The sequence below is a fragment of the Strigops habroptila genome, chromosome 1 (genome assembly GCF_004027225.2).
Source record: "Strigops habroptila isolate Jane chromosome 1, bStrHab1.2.pri, whole genome shotgun sequence".
Taxonomy (NCBI): domain Eukaryota; kingdom Metazoa; phylum Chordata; class Aves; order Psittaciformes; family Psittacidae; genus Strigops; species Strigops habroptila.
In genome coordinates this window covers 133,638,766-133,656,934 of record NC_044277.2, presented here as the reverse complement: position 1 = coordinate 133,656,934, position 18,169 = coordinate 133,638,766, and the positions used below count along the sequence as shown (strand labels likewise).

At 44.5% G+C, this 18,169-nt stretch overlaps 2 protein-coding genes across 3 annotated transcripts in view; both read right to left on the bottom strand.

Annotated features, from left to right (window-relative positions):
- Positions 1-1,889: 1,889 nt before the first annotated feature.
- Positions 1,890-4,513, bottom strand: PRR15 (proline rich 15). The gene is made up of 2 exons (XM_030487351.1): positions 4,375-4,513; positions 1,890-3,906 (listed from the first exon to the last, which is right to left on the bottom strand). Exon 2 carries the CDS (start codon positions 3,895-3,897, stop codon positions 3,529-3,531), a length of 369 nt encoding a protein of 122 aa, XP_030343211.1. The 5' UTR covers positions 3,898-3,906; positions 4,375-4,513; the 3' UTR covers positions 1,890-3,528.
- Positions 4,514-11,567: 7,054 nt separating this feature from the next.
- Positions 11,568-18,169, bottom strand: part of CHN2 (chimerin 2) — a 167,415-nt gene continuing 160,813 nt past the window's right edge. For both annotated transcript variants that reach the window (XM_030476815.1, XM_030476824.1), the window contains exons 12-13: positions 16,979-17,084; positions 11,568-13,416 (exon numbers count right to left, since the gene is read on the bottom strand). In XM_030476815.1, the coding sequence (XP_030332675.1) occupies positions 13,245-13,416; positions 16,979-17,084 (278 nt within the window). In that variant the 3' untranslated portion in view covers positions 11,568-13,244. The remainder of the gene's footprint in view (positions 13,417-16,978; positions 17,085-18,169) is intronic.

The window sequence follows — 18,169 nt, the reverse complement described above, 5'->3', positions numbered from 1 at the left end:
AGGTTAAAAGTCTTGACGATTTCAAGGCATTTATTTCAGTGTTTCCAATTTAGGATCATTTTGTGCAGGTGCTCCCTATAATCTTTGTCGACGTCCAGACTGACCAGCCTACAATAGCAGGGAATGATTCACCAGGCAGCTAACTAAGAGATTTATTTTTAGTTTTGGCAAGAGCAGGAATCAGCAGGCATATACTTTGCAAGTATATTTGAAAAGTTCACTCTATTTACTAAATGTCTATTTTTTTGCCCCAACCCTGCAATCCTTAGTAGTAGCTAGAATATTAAGAACATTGCACAACTGACGTAGCTGAGGTTGAACCTCATCTGCTTATTTCCATTTATTTTGTCAATAGGTCACTGCTTGTTTTTCAAAACAAACAGCAACTACTTTCTCAGCTGCCCTATTTCCTACACTTACTTTGTGGTGCATGATCTTTATAAAGGAGATGAGGAAAATACCTATATTAAGAATGCCAACAGGCTTTTAATAATTCAATGCACAGAAGTGCACTATTGTTATAACTGAGCAAGTATTCCCCAGCACAAAAGAAAGGCTGAACTTTCTCCACTCCAAAGGTTAAAAAAAATATGTAATTCAGATGTTCCATGAAATGCCATCTTTTCTGTATCAGCTTAATTCATTTACATGTGTATAGATTAATTAAAGCTTTATCTATCTGATGCTCAGACTGAGAAACAAGGGGACCGCTTCTGCGCTGCAAGCTGGTTATGGCCAACAGGGCTGCTCACTCCTTGCTGTGGTACACAGGTCAGACTAACGTAAAGATACTGCTGCGTGGCCCTTGCTCAGAGGGTGGGGAAAGTGAGACAAGGCAGTCAGCCCATTTTCTCATGGATCTAGTTTTTCAGTGGCTGCTATCAAGTTCATTGAAGCAAGGATTTTACTGAGCAGGATGATAGAATTACGTCTCCTTCCCACAGCTCAAGGTCAGGATAAAGATGGAGGATGGCTGTGAGTCATTTTACATGCACATTTTACGTGATTTGGTGTTCTGACCAAATTTCCAAGATGAAAGTACTCTACACAAGGATTAAGGCACAGCTAATATTTAGTCACATATTAACCAGTATTGGTACCAGATCTTAACAGTAGCCATCTCAACAGCACACCAGACTTCTTCTAAAATAAAACCCAAATTGGGAGGTATCTTGTGCCTAGGTAAAGACTTGCAACTAATAAACCCAAGATGTTTACAAAGAGCAAATGGAAGTTCACTGTAGAAAGAGGTAGCTCGGAGGTACAGAGAAGAGGAAGCTGTATTTTCACAGTGGTGTAGGATTAAAAGTGCAGAAAAGCATCATCATGAGATGTATAAAACACTAGTCTGCATACTTAGGCCTCTGGATAGTTCTGAGGATCTGACCCACACAGAGCTCATACCAAACATTGGAGTAAGAAATGCACCAGTGCAGTATGTGCTTACTTCTTCTTCCACTTTGGACACACACATACAAAGGTTCTTTGGGCCCCAGAACACATAAATTCAGGCCAATTTTTTCACCTGTAGTAAATAAAAATGTGTTGCCTTCCAAAGGCAGTATGACAACCCTGGCAGCAAAGCCACCCCTTTCTGCCTCCATTCCCCTAGACCCGGGCTAGCTGTAGCTGAAGTACGGTCCTTCTTCATCTGTCTCTCCATGCCCAGCTTTTAAACTTCCCTCCTGCCTCGCACCCCTTCGTCTGAGGCTGCATTTGCTCCAACTGCTTCTTCTCAACTGAAGGATTTCAGATGCCCCTCGACTGAAGAGTCTCCATGTAAGAAAAGCATCTCCAAGGAGAAACATTCACGAGCTCCCTCCACACCCCCCCCCCCAGCAATTTCCTCAGTTAGCATGCAGTCAGGAACATAAAAAAGGCAGTCCAAAGCCAGAACCTTGTAGTTTTACTAAATGAAATTTAAAAAGTGTATCTCTACATATTAGGTAAAAAAAAAGCTGTTATGGAAATAGATTTGATGCTACAGTCCCTCTGTCCTTGGGTTTCAGAGTGTGGAGGAGCAGCTGAGTGACAGACCGGCAAGTACCTAAGCCAGCTACGCTGTGCTTTATAACACAGGAGCTTTCAAAGTTCGTTATATATTATTACACACATTGAACCATGGGTCACTTACCCAGATTGTCAGTGACTGTTTTAATTGGTATTTTCACCTGGAACTCGGCTCTTGTTTCTTTTTTGGTCACTTTTTATTTTTAATTGACCTTAAATCATTAGTTACAACCAAACAAAATCATAACTGTGTAATACCTGACTTCCAGGAAACGATTTTCAGTCTTTGCCACTATGGATTATCTTATCTCACATTCAGAAAAAGTCTAAAATATATAAAGTATATTGGGAATGCATTTAAAATAAATAAAACAGTTGTTGCTACATCACCTACTTTCAAGAAATGTGTAATTGCTGAGCATTTTTAGCAGAGTTTGCTCTGTAAGGCACAACACCAGTACAAATCTGGCTTATAGTTTACTTTGTCCAAAAATCCAGGAGCTGTTAAAAGAAGCAGAAAGGTACCCAAGTTAACACACATTATTTTGCTATCAAAAGAAATCCTGGGAATCTTTAATCTTGCTTCACAAGCCTTGGACATGGTAAACAGTAAAGAACATTTCCAGTGGTGCCCAAGCCCATTTCCGCATTAGTACAACCCTACCTGTGCTAGTCTCATCTCCCAAAAGAGAATTTACATTTTATTACACAATTTCTTCATCTTCATTATGCAAAAATCATGTGTTTCCTAGGTAAATAACACTAATTTCTCAACAACAAGCCACCTCCCTCTGTAACAGAACTATGGGAGACCAGCCTGTGAAAACCTGCTTATCATTACACAGTAAGGAGAAGGAGAAAACCAGCACAGTCCTGCTTTTTGCATATTTAAAAGTGATGTGGTGTGGGTCATGGGCGATGCAAGCACCTGCCCGTCACAATACTTCTCTTTTGACCCCTACAGGGGGAAGAGGATGGGTTCCCGGTGTGTCAGCGCATGCAGTGCAGGAGCCCACACAGCCCCACTGGAGGTCCTCGGCCCTGAAATTAGATAAGAGCACTTTGTTCCCCCATTCCTTCGATAAGACAGCGTGTGAGATGAGAGCAGCAAAGCACCTCCTTGGCTGGAGAGCCAAGAGGAGCCGTTGGCTCCTGGCAAGGGCTGGGGGAAGGTACAGAGACCCCAGCATCGGCCCTGGGATAGCACCTTCGAGTCCGCTCACCACCGTGCAGGGAGTAGGGTGTTTACTGGTGTTATTTTAAGACAATCATATTGTCCCGTCACCCGGGGCTTTGGTCTTGGCGGTGTTGGCGTGACACAGCACGCGATTCACTTGTCTGTCGGAGGTGCCGGGCTCCCCACAGTGTCTGGTCAGGCCGGGGGGGGCCGCTCCACGTTGCCAACGGGGCCAAGCCAGAGCAACCCCGGTGGTGGGGCAGCCGCGGGCTCCAGCCACCGGTCCTGCCGCTGCTCTGGCCGCCCGTCCTGTGGCGGCTCCGGGGCGAAGCCCTCCTGGGCTACTCGCCCCCTTGGGCGGCACGGCCCGGGGCACCGCCGCCATCGAACACGTCGGGGCTGTCAGCCAGCAGCGAGGTGCGCACCTTCCGCCTCTCCTTGAAGCGGCCCGAGTGCGAGACGCGGAGGCTCCGCCGGTTGCCGCCGCCCGCCGCCGCGGCCTCGCCGCTGCCGAACGGGACCTGCTGCTCCTCCCGGCCGCCGGGGTTGGGGGGTTCGGCGGGGGCCTCGCTGGCGGCGGCGGGGGGCGGCGAGGCGGCCGCCGCTTCCTTGTGCTTCTTCTTGCTGGTCAGCGACTTCCACCAGGACCCCGTCGAGCCGCCCTTGACGCCGGCGCGGGGGGCGGCGGTGGCCGCGGCGCTGTCCGCCATCTCGGGCTCCTGCGGGGAAGAAGGCGGCGAGGGCGGGCTGTCAGCCGGGCACGCTGCGCACCGGGCCCCTCCGCCGCTGTTGCCCAGCACAGGGGAGGCGGGCAGCGCTTCCGGGGGAGAGCTGCGCTCCACCGGGCACGGGGAGGCGCAGGTCTGGCACCGGCAGCCGGGTGGGCGCGGGGGGAGGATTTCGCGCTGTGCCCCCGGCCGAGCCCCGGTGTCGGGCTCTGAAGCGGCGCCCGCTCCCCCGTGCGCGGCGGACAGTTAAATCAAGCCCCGGAGCCGAGCCGCGGGACACGCTCCCTGCGCTCGTCGCCCCCAGCCCCAGCAGTGGACCCCGTGGCCCGGTACCCTGGGGCTGCCGCCTCCCGCAGGACGGCGCCGGGAACCCGCGTCCCTCCTGCGATGTGGCCCCGCTCCCTCCCTCCTTCCCTCCCGCCGGCTCCCGGCGCAACAGGTGCGGGCGGCGACACTGACCTGCCCGCCCGCTGCGGGAGCACTCTCCTTTCCCCCCGGGGAAGCGCGGCCGCCCCTACGGCTCCATCGCCGCGGCCGGGAAGGAGGGAAAAAGCCAGCGGGAGGAAGGGCCTGACGGCTGTGCGGCCGCGGCAGGTGTCGGCCGGCTCCCGGCTCGCCCCTGTGGGCGGGGCGGCGGCGCGGCCGGCCCCGGAGCCCGGGCGGCTCCCGCTCACCTGCGCGGCTCCGCCGGGGCGGGGCGAGGGAACGGCCCCGGGTATGCGGGGTTGCAGGAGGGTCGGTGACCCCCTGAAGGGACACTTGGCCCTGAAGAGGCGGGCAGGAGGGTGAGGGTGAGGGAGCTTTCGTGCGGGTGAGGCAGCACCGTGAGGGCAGCGAAACCCCAGGCTGAGGGGTGGATGCGGTGGGGTCAGCCTGCACGGCTGCCATGGTAACGCGTTCTGTGTGTACACACAGCGGGTGCGCGCAGGTGAGGGTTTCGCAGCATTGTAGAAAATAGAATTGTCTTTAATTGCCTCCGTGAAAAAAAGCAGGTAGCTGACCCACCAAGAGGGGCAGTGCCATCTCATATCTATACTTGAACTGGCTTAAAAATTGGGACTTTGAATTTCTGTGTGAGCAGAATTTCTGAGTGAGAGTAGCCCTTGAGGAGGAGGACTTAGGGGTGTTGGTTGATGAGAAACTGAAGATGAGCCGGCTTTAGTGTGTGCTTGCAGCCCAGAAAGCAAACCGTATCCTGGGCTGCATCAAAAGAAGCGTGACCAGCAGGTCAAAGGAGGTGATCCTGCCACTCTGCTCTCATGAGACCTCACTTGGAGCACTGTGTACAATTCTGGTTCCTCAGCATAAGAAGGACATGGAGCTGTTGGAGCAAGTCCAGAGGAGTCTGGAGCACCTCTGCTATAAAGACAGGCTGAGAGTTGGGCTTGTTCAGCCTGGAGAAGAGATGGCTCCAGGGAGACCTTATAACAGTCTGCCAGTACCTAAAGGGGGCCTATAAGAAATCTGGAGAGGGCTTTTTACAAGGGCATGTAGTGACAGGACAAGGCAGAATGGCTTTAAACTGACAGAGGGGAGATTTATATTAGATACTAGGAATAAATTCTTCACTATGAGGGTGGTGAGGCACTGGCACAGGTTGCCCAGAGAAGCTGCCCCATCCCTGGAAGTGTTCAAGGCCAGGCTGGACGGGGCTTTGAGCAACCTGGTCTAGTGGGCATTGGCAGGGGCATTGAACTAGACGGTCTTTAAGGTCCCTTCCAACCCAAACCATTTTATGGTTTTATGATTCTATGATATGGCCATACAAATGTCTTTACCTTTTTTTATTAATTCAGAAAGGAGAAGGAAGATTTGCTTGTACCATGCTATGTGCTAGAAGTGGTGATTTGTTCTTTGGAGAACTCCGCCATGTAACATGCGTTTGATGCCTAACATCCTTCCCATGAGCTACACAGTTACTCAAGGATGTCTATGATCATGTGGAGGACTTTGTGAAAGCAGTGGTATTTCAGCCTCATCTTCTTCTGCAGATCAGCTCTGCTACTTGCAGCTTCCCTGAATAGCCCATAAAGATAAGATGTATGGAAATTGGTGGCTGCAGGCTACTGAGGGAGAGGAGCCTGGGGTGTGCACTTACATTATTCTGTAGATTGCTCTCTTCAAACCCAAAGGCTTTTGGATATGAATGCACACATCACTTGAAAGTACTCTAAACTGTCTATTATACTAATATCAGCAGCAAAAAATCTTTCCTATGGAATAAAACAGTAACTTCCAGTGAGAAAAGATGGCCTTTATATTCCCTCCTAACCAGCATACAACTAACATTTTCTAAGATGCATAGCACCATGGCATCAGGCTTTCTTGGGCCAAGGACAGTAACAGATCATAAGGTCAAGTTTCCCCTAGTGAATATGACCTACTGCTTTGCTACTCATTTGTACCTATAGAGAAAAAGAGCACTAGCATTTCTCCTCATCTTTTGTCCCAGGGAAATGCCTAGGAAGAAGGGAATTTATGGAGAAATAAAGGTAATTATTATTTTTAAAAGCCCTTTTCACAGTGTTATTGTTTGATATTTATAGCTTCCATTCTGGTTACAAGCTTATACAAAACATTTGCTATCGTATTACTTGTTTATATTATTTCGATTACCATAGACCTGACCTCTTAGCTCACATAAAGCCAAACGTATATCAAATCAGTGCATTTTTTTCCGGTTAAGCCTGTTTCAAAGAATCTCCCAGTGAAAGAGGTTTGTCCTTTTTGACACTACTGAAAGCAGGGTCTGCTGAAAAGAGACAGGCAGGTTGGAAAGCTTTGTAAGAGACGTGCGAGTGGGAGGGTGCTGCCTGTGTGTGTATGTGGTGGCGCAGAAGGACAACAAAACCTGCTCTGCATTTCAAAGTCACTGCTGGGAATCAGTCACAACATGCTGTTCCACAAGATTGTCACTAAGGTTAGTGTTTATATGAAAACAGCTCTGACAGTGAAGATGTATGTCCTGCCCTTTTCTTGCTGCAACAGTACTCGTTGCATTCCTTCACTAGGCATAAATTTACAGTGTTGATATAAAAAGGAAAGTAAAACAATCCACTAACTCTTTTCAATGCATGGAAGTTAGCTACTATACTCATTTAATAAGATTGCTCTTCTCTCATAGCATCTGAAGACGAAACTAAGGTCCTGTTCCTACAGCAGAACAGAATGCAGGTATTTGTGGCTGTTGTACACTAGTATTCTTCCTAGCTCTGCAGGCCCTGCAAAAAAAACAGTTCATCCAATATCCATACTCATAACCAGAGAGCACACACATCGAATAGGAAGATGGAGTTGATCATTACTGATACCTGCACGCTGTGCTTTTTGCAACTTAAGTAACAACTCGGTTCTTTAGGTTTCCAAAGTATGTCGCTGATTCCTACCCTAATTATAACTGTCAGGCTCATGTTTGTAACAACAGAAAAACCCACCACATATAACTCCCTTACTGACACCAGCCCTCCTAATACTGAGGCCTGGGCAGCATGCAGTACTAATAACACAGGTTCCTCAGTATTTGGGTACCTGACTTGCTACCTTGTTATGAATACCTATGGACCTCAGTCTCTTAATGTTCTTGGGCAGCAGCATGTGGTCAATATTATGGATCTTCATGCACATTGGTCATACCCATGCCTGCCATATAGTAGAACAGAAAATAAGGTATCTCTGAATATTGCCAGTAGCAATTTATGTTCTTCAAGATCTACAGTTTAAAATCCTGGAGCCAACCCTACTCCTCATTCTAACCTTCGTCTTAGTAACAAATGGTTCATACTTTCAAGAAAGAGAGAATACTTTGACTCCCACCTCGTCAGGCCCTGCAGAGCCCTGCAATGAAGGCACCTTCCAGCGGTGAGCTTGATTCCTGCCATCCCCAGGTCTACTGTAAACAGAACTCTGACTCTACTTATAACCAGCTGCTCAGTTCTGTTGTAGCTTATAAAGCACTGGCTCCAGCTAGCACAAGCTTTCTTCCTAACTGTAGTCCTTACAACATCCTGCAGTAATCCAGGGCCTTCAGGCTTTGAACTCCCAGTCCTGGCTCTAGCTGTAGCATCAGCATAATTATATCCAGAATACCATGCCTTCAGAGAAAGATAATGTAAAGTATGGCCTCCATGCAAGATCCATTGATGTTCTGAATCTCCAAGCCCCAGAGCATTCAGCTATAATCATAGTTCCCTAAGGTTCAGATTTTTGAATCTTAACCATGATCTTTAATCAAGGAATTAATCTCTACAGCTAAAGAACATAAAACGTATTGACACTCTCAATCTTATCTCCATGAGTCCTATAGTCTTTTCATTGCCTTTAGATAGCTGTAGGGGATATAGCAACATAATTCTGCTTTGAAGATCCAGTTAGATAGCATTCTTCTTGTGTAAGTGTTTGTGATTTACCTTCCTACTCAGAGTTTTCATCAGTTCCTGGTTATTGGCAGGGTGGGCTGTTGGCACTGAAATCTTCCTCCCTTTTCTGCAGACCTCGCTCTGCTTGTCAATAAAGAAATAAAAGGGAGCTGGGCTTATTCAGCCTCAAGAAGAGAGTGGGATCTGGTCAATGTGTGTAAGTATCTGATGGGAAGGTGTCAAAAGGATGAGGCCAGATTCTTCTCGGTGGTGCCAAGTGATAGCACAAGAGACAACGGGTATGAACCAAAACAAGGGAAGTTCCACCTGAATACAAGGAAGAACTTCTTTACTGTGCAGGTGACTGAACACTGGAATAGATTGCCCAGAGAGGTTGTGGAGCCTCCTTCCCTGGAGATGTTGAAGAAGGCGGCCACACAGGCTCCTGTGTGGAGCAAGGTTTGGGGAGAGTGTAGCATCGAGGGAAAATGATGTAGCCTCTCCAGCTGCTGACACTCTGGGCAGCTTGAATAGCTGAAATGCCCACTTGTGGACCCTTCTGTGAGCCTTCCTCCCAGCTCCATCTCCTTTTCTGCCCTCTCTGGCCTTTTTGCAAGAGAGCAGGGCAGCACACACCCAGCCACTAGCAGGATCAGGGGAGAAGGCTGCCCTTGCCCTCTGTACTCTGTGTGCAGGGTGTGATGCTGGCAGCATTACAGAAGAGCAGAAGAGTCTGTCAGCTGTCTCCATCTCCAGGTGGGAGGGAGAGAGCAGCAGCCTATATGGGTTAGGAAAACGCTCTCCCTCTGGATATGTCAGTCCAGGCAGGGCCCTGTGCAAACAGAGTTAAATCATCTCACAGTGTCTCATTTGTACTGCACTGTGCAGTGTTTGAGCTTATCATAAAAGATACAGCTGTTCAGTGTGCTCTGCAAACCACTCTCAGTACCTACCTTCACTTTCACCTCCTCGCAGTTTGACTTAAAGCCTTCCTTCAGCCCAGCTATTTACTCCTGGCATCTCTCCGAGGCCTCACTAAAACCAGAGTTTTGCTCAATACTACACCCACTATCCCTCCTGTATCCTAAATATGACAGTAGTGCACAGCTCAGGTCTTTTAAGCACCTTGTTTCAGAGGAGATCCCAAACCTGATACGTTGCTGCCCAGAGTCTCAGGCCAAGTGCCCCTGCAGCCCTGTCTCCTTCATTAAGCATAAACATGGTGCAAGCTTTGAGACTGTTAAGTGTGTAACAAGTGTAGTCTTACCTTTTGCTTAGAAATAAAATGAATGTGGTACCAGTTCACCCAGTTTTGTGCTCTGTTAGACCCATTGTGCAGCTTAATCTGACATCAGCTTGCAGAGTGGTGTGTTAAGAGCAAACCTCTGTGTGCTTTGTAAAAACTTCACTTTTAAAAAGACTTCCTGAGGAAACAGTATCTGCACTTATACTCTTTGTTCATCTTTTTTTGCAAATTCTTCTCCTTCCTCAGAAACTTCTACATCCTTTGTCCAGTTCTAAAGGTATCTGACAGCAGGAGAGAGATCATTAAATTTCACAACAACTGGTCTCTGGGTATAGAGGAGCCCCAAATCGGTGTCTCAGTTGAGGAAACCCTTCAACAGTTAGTTCCCTGTTTGGTCTTGCCTACCAGCTGCCTTTTCAGTACACGTGTGCTTTGGAGTCAGACGCAGCACATGCTGCCTTGTCTCCACCGTGGTATTCTCGGGAAACACTTCCTTCACTCAGTTGTCCTGGAAGGCTTGAAATATTTAAACCTGGCAGCAATGAGTCTTGCAAAGACAGGTATAAAGAAGGGATTTCAGCTGTTCCACAGCACTTGGGAAAGTTACAACCTTACAAAGCATTAATGTCACAGGATATTTTAGTAATCGTGGCTAAGACACCTCTGCTTTATGGGGGTCAAGATGTCTCACCCCACAGCTCCAAGGACGAGCTGTAAGGAGGTGCAGAGTTGGGTCCATCACACCAGAAGACAGGGCTAACTGAATGGCAGGTGGGATTGATGAGTGGATGCAGTGGAACAAGGTTACTGCCCAACATCTGGCTGCAGGCAGGCTCCACTGCAGTCAGACACAGGTATCTCACCTGCTTCCAGAGGAGCAGAGCTGATTCCACTCGAGATGAAATGACCTAGCAGGGAATTTACATTAGCTCAAACACACCCTCATGGAGCTTCTCTCAAATGACTCTTATTACGCTCTAGTAGTGCCTCATGTGAGAGAAGTTATCAATCATGCTCTTACTGAATGCTTTGAAGCAAAGGAAAGGTTTTGGTGTAATCCATTTTTTTCCTGTGTACCGGAGTATGAGCTTCCATAAATATGCTTTTTCTTGTGTTTTAGCAGTGAATTTTGCAGAAGAAAGTCTGCTGCCTTTTTATTTCCTTGAATGGTGGATCTGGAACAGAGACGATCCGATATTCGAGATGCTGCTCGGCCCCAGACGCAGCAGTGGTGGCCACAGCAAGTCTGACATAAGAGATGAAACATGAGCACAAGGTGGCACTAATGAGGTATGGAGGGGACAGGGTCCTTTCACCTCCATGCTCAGTATGCCCCTGAGGATGTTGGACATTGTTAAATCAGCTACCCAAGACAAACAAGAACAATTAATGAGATATTTGTGTTTTATGATGCATAATCATACCCTTCCCTCTGTCCAACAGATTAGAAATGTCTGCTCTCTGAAGACACAAAGCATGGGTATTTTTAAACACATAGGTTTGTACTATCATTGAATCCTTAGGATGGGATATGTGTAGAAGATCCCAGATGGTGAGACATGCCAAAGCTACCAGTATGCTCATAGTAGAGGGAAAGGGAGAAGCAGAATGGCTTGCTTGTCTTCCTAGAACAATTAAAAAAAGGGTACTAAAATACTGCCTTAAAAAAATAACTCATTACCGAACTGACCAGAAAAAATAGAGAAAATCATTGGTAGTAGTTTAATCAAACATTGAACACAAATGTTTGTGTTCAAGGGAGCAGAAAAGTGTTCTGATGGCATTTTTTGATATTGGTTGGATTGATACTGTGGTTCATGGCTTGCTTGAAGTTTTACACAGAGGCGTTTCAGGGTGGTCACACAAAACAAATCTGTGCATAGGCTTGGCTGCGGTAGTGTGGGCATCCAAGTGCCAGCCTGGAAATGCTGACATTCAGTAAAACTGCTCTAAGTTTTCCCAGTAGGAAAGTTCCCAGCAATGTCAGGATGGTAATTAGCGATTGATTTTCATCTGGCAGCTTGCCATGTGGTCAGAGCGACAGACACCAGAACTCTTTAACACATTTAATGGGATTTCTCCTTCCATTTACACTATCATAAATTACAAAGCATATTTCACTTCACAAAATAAAACCATTTCCAGATCATTTTTATGACAGTATTAAGTATTACATAACCTACAACAAATAGTCCTGTACAAGGCAGGAGGATCTATGGAAGTATTGGGAACTCAGACTATTTAGCATTTGCTCTGCCATCTGGGTTAATCTATCTAGCCCTTAGTTATTTCTCTAGGAGACGACAAGTTTACAGCCATACCCTCCACTTCCCTTCATTATCATAGTTACACGTATTTTTCAATTTGAATAGAAACATGTGCTCCCTGAAATAATTCAGGAAACAGCATCACTGAGTTACCAAGCATATGATACAAATGATCAAGATGAAGGGTTATTAGATTCTTTTTTTTTTTGTATTGAAAATTGAGTTTGGTAGTAAAGTATATGTTGATTTTCTATGCTTGCAGAAAAATCTCATGCTGAGAAACAGTTGTAACATTAGGAATAAGTTGCAGTTAGACTATGAACTCTGTAGGTCAATGTGTGAGGGGCGAAAAATAGTAAAATTTGGTAATAATTAAATTTACCAACCCCCATGTTTCCTACTTCTTTTTTTTCTTTTTTTTTTTTTTAACAAACCATTGGGAAACACATTCAAGATAAATACCTACATTTTTAGCAGATTTACTGTACATTTATAAATACAGAAACATGACAAAACATAACTCGCTTTTTACAGAAAAACCAAATCCTTCATATTGAACCCAAAAAAGTGCTAACTTTTCAACAAGGCCAGAAAATATCCAGTGTCCCAGCATCACTTCACTTACACATTTCTGTAATCCAAGAAAACTCTGGCATGTGAAACTGATTCTACCACCAGGACTTTTGAGAAATTCTCAATACTGTATTTTACATGGGAGTAAAAAAAAAAAGGAGAGAAAATACTGTATGTTTTGGGAAACAGCAAATGGCTAAAAGTGTACAGTCTTAGGATGCTAGTGCCTAAATGCAAAGAAACTTAAGAAAATCTGGAATACACAAAAGAAAACAAAAAACTTGTAATAAAAGAGGTATGTCAGGATAATACTGCAATAGTGGTAATTGTTTTCAATATATCGTAGCAAAAATGCAAGAAAGAATTATGTGGAAAATAATCAATGCACCGCATTGATTTATAGTTTGCTAAAATAAAATGCTGTTTTTTCAGCTAGGTAAAGTAAAAATATCTTTATAATATAGGTTCTGTTTCACAATTGACATATATAATTATGTCTCATGGAAAGGGAAATGTATAGGCGTATACAAGTAACACTGATTAAGTACCTTTTTGCTTCTCTAGCCATATTAAAATACGTTTTGTGTTTCTTAATAAGTTAACAATAAAATTGTTTGCAACTTCTCAAAACAAATATACATCTGAGGCAAGGCAAAAGATACAAGGTAAGAGGATTTTTTCTGACCTTTTTTATTCCCTTCTACAAAGAGGCATATGTCTATGAGACATAGGCTTTCCCTAAACATTTTGGCATCCATCTGCAACTTTGCAGAAATTGAAGTGCAGTCAAGGAACTTTCTCTTTTCTGTTTAAAATATTTAAAGAAATGTTTCTCCTTCAAACTAATTGTTTTAAAACAAATGGGTTTGAAGATATGCCTCTCTCTGTCTAAAAGAGAACATCTTCATTTTCTATTAAAATCTGCACAATTAACTTCTGGTACCGCATGTCATTCAGCGTAGCAAGGGTACTGTCCTCTGGAGGTCTCATTAAAGTAGGCCCAAACACTATTCCCAGGTTTTCAGCATTCATAAAATTATCCTTTTCATGCAAGGTAACCCTAAAATAGAAGGAAAAAAAGACGGAAAGGTAAGTAGTTGTTTACTTCCCAGAAGAAAAGAACATATGCATCTTACTGTGCAGTCCTGCTTCATATCAAGCATTAGTAGATAAGGATATTTCTCAGTAACTATTTTCACTTTTACTCCATATAGTAACTGTTTCCACAGCAAGTCCAATGCAGCTATGGTGGGGCTGAGATTTCCAGTGCCTTTAAACTTCTCTCATGCGACTCTTAAGTGATTTTTCCACTTTAGGGTATAAGAATTAGTGGCAATTGCTTTTTTGAAAAGCATAATCATGATTTAAATGATGATGTGTGGAGCAGTCCCCTATGCTACAGTGAGTACAGTTCTCTGCGATGTTGTGCTTGGTGTGCATCACACCAGAGGTGTGGGTGGGCTCTCCAAATACGAATCCAGATTTTATATTGATTACCAATGACCCCCATGCTCCCAGACATGCTTCCAGCATCCAGGAGCCCATCCCTTCCCACGGTTCTGCCTTGACAGCTGCCTCAGGCCAAGTAGTAGCTGAGTGATTCTGATTACTTGTAATACTTCTCAATCCTGGAACAGCTTGGAGGGGCAGCTTGCTATAGTCAGGCTGCTACAAATGCCATCTATCTTTGACAGAGAACAGGGGCTCTTCTAGGAAGGAGCCCAGCTGTTTTGTTTCCTGACATGTGTCATATAATGTAAGAATACAAGAAAAGGTAGACTATGTGTGGCTGGAGTAGAGACCACGAAGGATTGGCCATGCTGCAGATAAGTCAGGCCTGACTGGAAAATCAGTCAGGCCTGCTGGAAAATGCAAGGTGTGCTCAAGGGTTTCCTCCAGGTAACACAGCTGGGTAGCACCAGTTGTCCCAGCAAGCCTTTGGCATTCAAGTTTGGTTTTGAGACTGCTCTTGCACTGCAGTGTAGAGACAACCACGGTCCCTTGAATGGTCACTGTCCCTCTTGGACCAGACACTTGCTGTTACTAAGTACAATGTAAGTTCTCCATGGAAGTCCTCTGCCAGAGTGGAGCATATCTGGTATTGGAGTCAGCTCTCCTGAGAACAGCTGAGACTGCCCCTGGCCATGGCAATTCCAAGCTGGGCAGCAGTGGATTCACTCATGCCATAAGGGGATGAACAGGCTGAAACCAGAAGTAATCTGGTCTTCCCTTGATTGCAAGGTCCTTAAATGACTAGGTCCTGCTCCTATTATTGGCTGTCTGCAAAGAGTGGCTCTGTCACAGAAAAACACCGTTCCTCTTTGCCTTCAGGACAGAAGTCCATTAATGCGCCTACTCACAAATACGCCCGTATCTTCTAACAGAGATACATTGGCTGGGCTTTGCAAGGAGAAAAGATAAACCAAGGCTGCCACCTCTGTGCAAGTGTATGTGTAACATTCTGCTTTCCATCTGTGGATGTATGCAGCATAGATGTTGAACAGCTATTCAGTGCCACATGCATCTTGCTAGCATCTCGGTGCAGGAGTGCTCGCTGGTGTGGGGAGAACACAGAGTAGATTCAAAGCTTCACTGCAATGTCACGATGGATGGAGTTGTATGTATTTCACCACATGGGGGACTGCTTGTGCTATTGTATTTCCTTCAGTTTTGAGCAAAAAGTTATCACAGAGATAACTGAAAAAAAGCAATTAAGTCATTGACTGACAAACTAATTTTCATTGCTGACATTGTCCTTTGCTGGATTTCCCTGTGCTTTTAACAACAACTCAGTGCAGTTTCTTTTCTGTTGAGAAACAGCGCTAGTGTAGAGGCTGTGATCCTGCAGTCTTCACATAGGATCCTTGAATGGGTACATGTTTTCTCCATGCAGGAAGAGGCCTATGGGACTGGAGTTGGGACTCTATGTTTAATCTACGGAACAGCATAGTCTGAACCTAAAGGATCCTTCCCTCTTTCACACTCAGATCTCTCCAACAGATTCTCCATAGTAACTAACATGCCTAAAAAAATAGGCTCTGCTTGATTCCTGGTTTAACTGTGATGTGAGCAAACAAACTTGATTTCTGTGGAGACACTGAAAGCTATGGTTTGGGAGAGGAAATTCGTCGCGTGACTTGCAGGTATTTGAGAGAGAAGCTTGATCAGCTGTTTGGACTATTTCTGTCTCACCCGTAGCTCAGCTCAACAGCTGAACCAAAGCCTGTACTGCAGTTCATGAAAAAGAAGGAAGGCAAGTTAATACTTGTCTGTTATTGATTCTGTATGCAAGTTGCTTGTCTATAGCCTCCACGGGCTTTCTTAAAAGCCAACATGGTTCATCCCGAGTTGTCCATGTGTATGTGCTGACAAGGGTGTATATTTGCACGTTTCATTTCAGCAGAGTCTGAAGAAGTTCCGGCATGCCCCAGTAATGTCTCATTGAAAGGAAAAATTACTCAGTTGTAATGACCTGAGCCGATTCAAAATGAGGAAAAGTCTCTGCATAATGAGAACCTGATTGAGCATGAAATGCACTTCACACAAGCTCTCTGATGAAATTTTCTGTGACTTGAGGCCTTTTTCTTCGTAGGTTGGCATTAACAGTGCAGAATAGCACAGATCAAACCCAGAAAACACTCCAAATTTGCAACTGTGCTGCAAGTAGTGGCTCAACTAAGCAGAGATCAAGGATTCACTGTATAAAAGGTAAGTATTCTATTCCTGCCTTAGCACTATAAACTTTAACCAGAGACAAGGGTCATCTTGGGCAATACATCTTTAAATGAAGGCCTGCTTTGAGATGACAGCGCTAGACTTTACTCAGCTTTGATTTTTGAAAACTTACAAAGAAGACTTCCTGGGGCATGTAAATACCCAAAGTAGCAAAGTGGAATTAGCATGGTTTTGAAGAACAGTTTTGCTTGAAATTAGTGAAAGTGAGGCGCCCTTTTTGGAGCACTTCATAATTTTCCTAGGTACCTAGCTGAAAACTTAGAAAACTTGGCAGTACACTCCCAAGTCACTTCAGAAAATGAAATATAGGCCTTATGAATCCCTATGTATGCATTACGTATGCCTAAAGAAGCTTTGGAAAGCAAATGAGGCAGAGCGTGTTTAAAACTAAACCAAATGTAACAGGTAACGGCCTGTATTTCTTTTACTAGTCATATAAAAATAGGCCCTGCTTGATTCTTGGCTTAACTGTGATGTGAGCAAACAACTCGTAAGAGACAGCTCTTCCCTTTTAGGGTTATCATTCAGGAAGACATATCAGGAGGTAAGGGGAGGCAGAAGCAAAGCATGATCAAGTGACTTACTGCAGCACATCTAGTACCTACCATTCCAGTATTTTTCAGATATTATCTGTCTCAGAAAAGCGTGACAAATCTCAATTAACTCTTTAAAGGTTTGCGGTGACCCGCCAGCAAAAGGATCTATGCTGTATGTGTGCATAGCTTCTATGCATTTATATAAACATAGCTTGTCTGCTGAATTATAACATTATTGTTTTAGTGGCAGTGCCCTAATGGAAGCTTTATTGGCACTTTCTGTAATTCTCTCTTTCAAAGCAGAAAATTGTTAAGCTCTTTAAGAACTATCCTGCATGCCAATTAACTTACTTTTTGAGATGAATCATTAGGTATCTGAGTGTCTCGTAGTGAGCAGCAGGGAGTAACATCAACACTTCATGTATTGCTTCTAGTCGTTCATCAGGATTGGAGATTTCTGTTAAAACACCAAACAGGATTAATGTTAATAGGGCTTTCCATTTGTAAACAGCCATAATTCAGGAAGCGAACTTATTATTATGGAGTCATTTACAAGTCATTGAGTATGCTTGGAGGGATAAATATTAAACTCATAAACATGGAGCTTATCAGCAACTTCTGCATACTCAAAAAAAAAAAAAAAAAAAGCTTTACAAAGAAATCATCAACAAAGACCACCCAATAGTTGTCTTTATGGTCTGTAGCTCTATCTGCAGGCCTGTACAGGTACAGTACCTGAGCTTTGTTAAGTGCTTCATAATACTCTGCCCAGAACTGACTCTAAAATCTTATGTAAGGTTACTTCCATTAAGCTTCAAAACCAGATGGGAGTATGGATATATGCTTTTAGAGACTATGCTTTAATATATAAGTTTAGCTAGAGATTGATATGACATGGAATTGCATAAACAAAGATTTCTGAACATATTTAAATATGTAGGTATCAGTGATGGGAGAGCATCGGTGCTCATTTAAGACTGTTTGGCAATCTCTACAAATCTGATCAGGATTTACATGTGTTTTACATGAAAAGTATAGATTCCTAAGCTGTGAACTGAGTCAGAGATATTTGCTGCATGACTTTTCATACAAATGGCACCAGGATGCCAAAATTTTAGAAAATTAAGAATCTCTGTATCCTGCTTTGAAGAGATTGTTGTATTGACATGATAGGTACTGCTTCCTTTGGACATGTTCTTTATAGGACAAGTAACGAGAAAGAATAATTTCTCTGCCAAGAAGGGAGAGAATAGTGCAGGAGAGAGGTACCAAATGGGAAGGGAAAGCAGCACAGTCACACAGACAGACCACTCTTCCTGCTGCTTATTGATACACAGGGTGCCATTTCAAAATTATTAAAGATACTTTTTAAAAGAAGAAAACACGTTACTTCCTAGATACTTCAGGTTTTTGACATTTTTGCTAATAAACTGATTTAGATGCAATCCATCTGGTGAGTTTTCATTAAGGACTATCATTAAGCGGAAGGCTGTGCCCCGGAGAGCAGACTTTGACGCAAAATGGTGCGGAAATGGAACACAC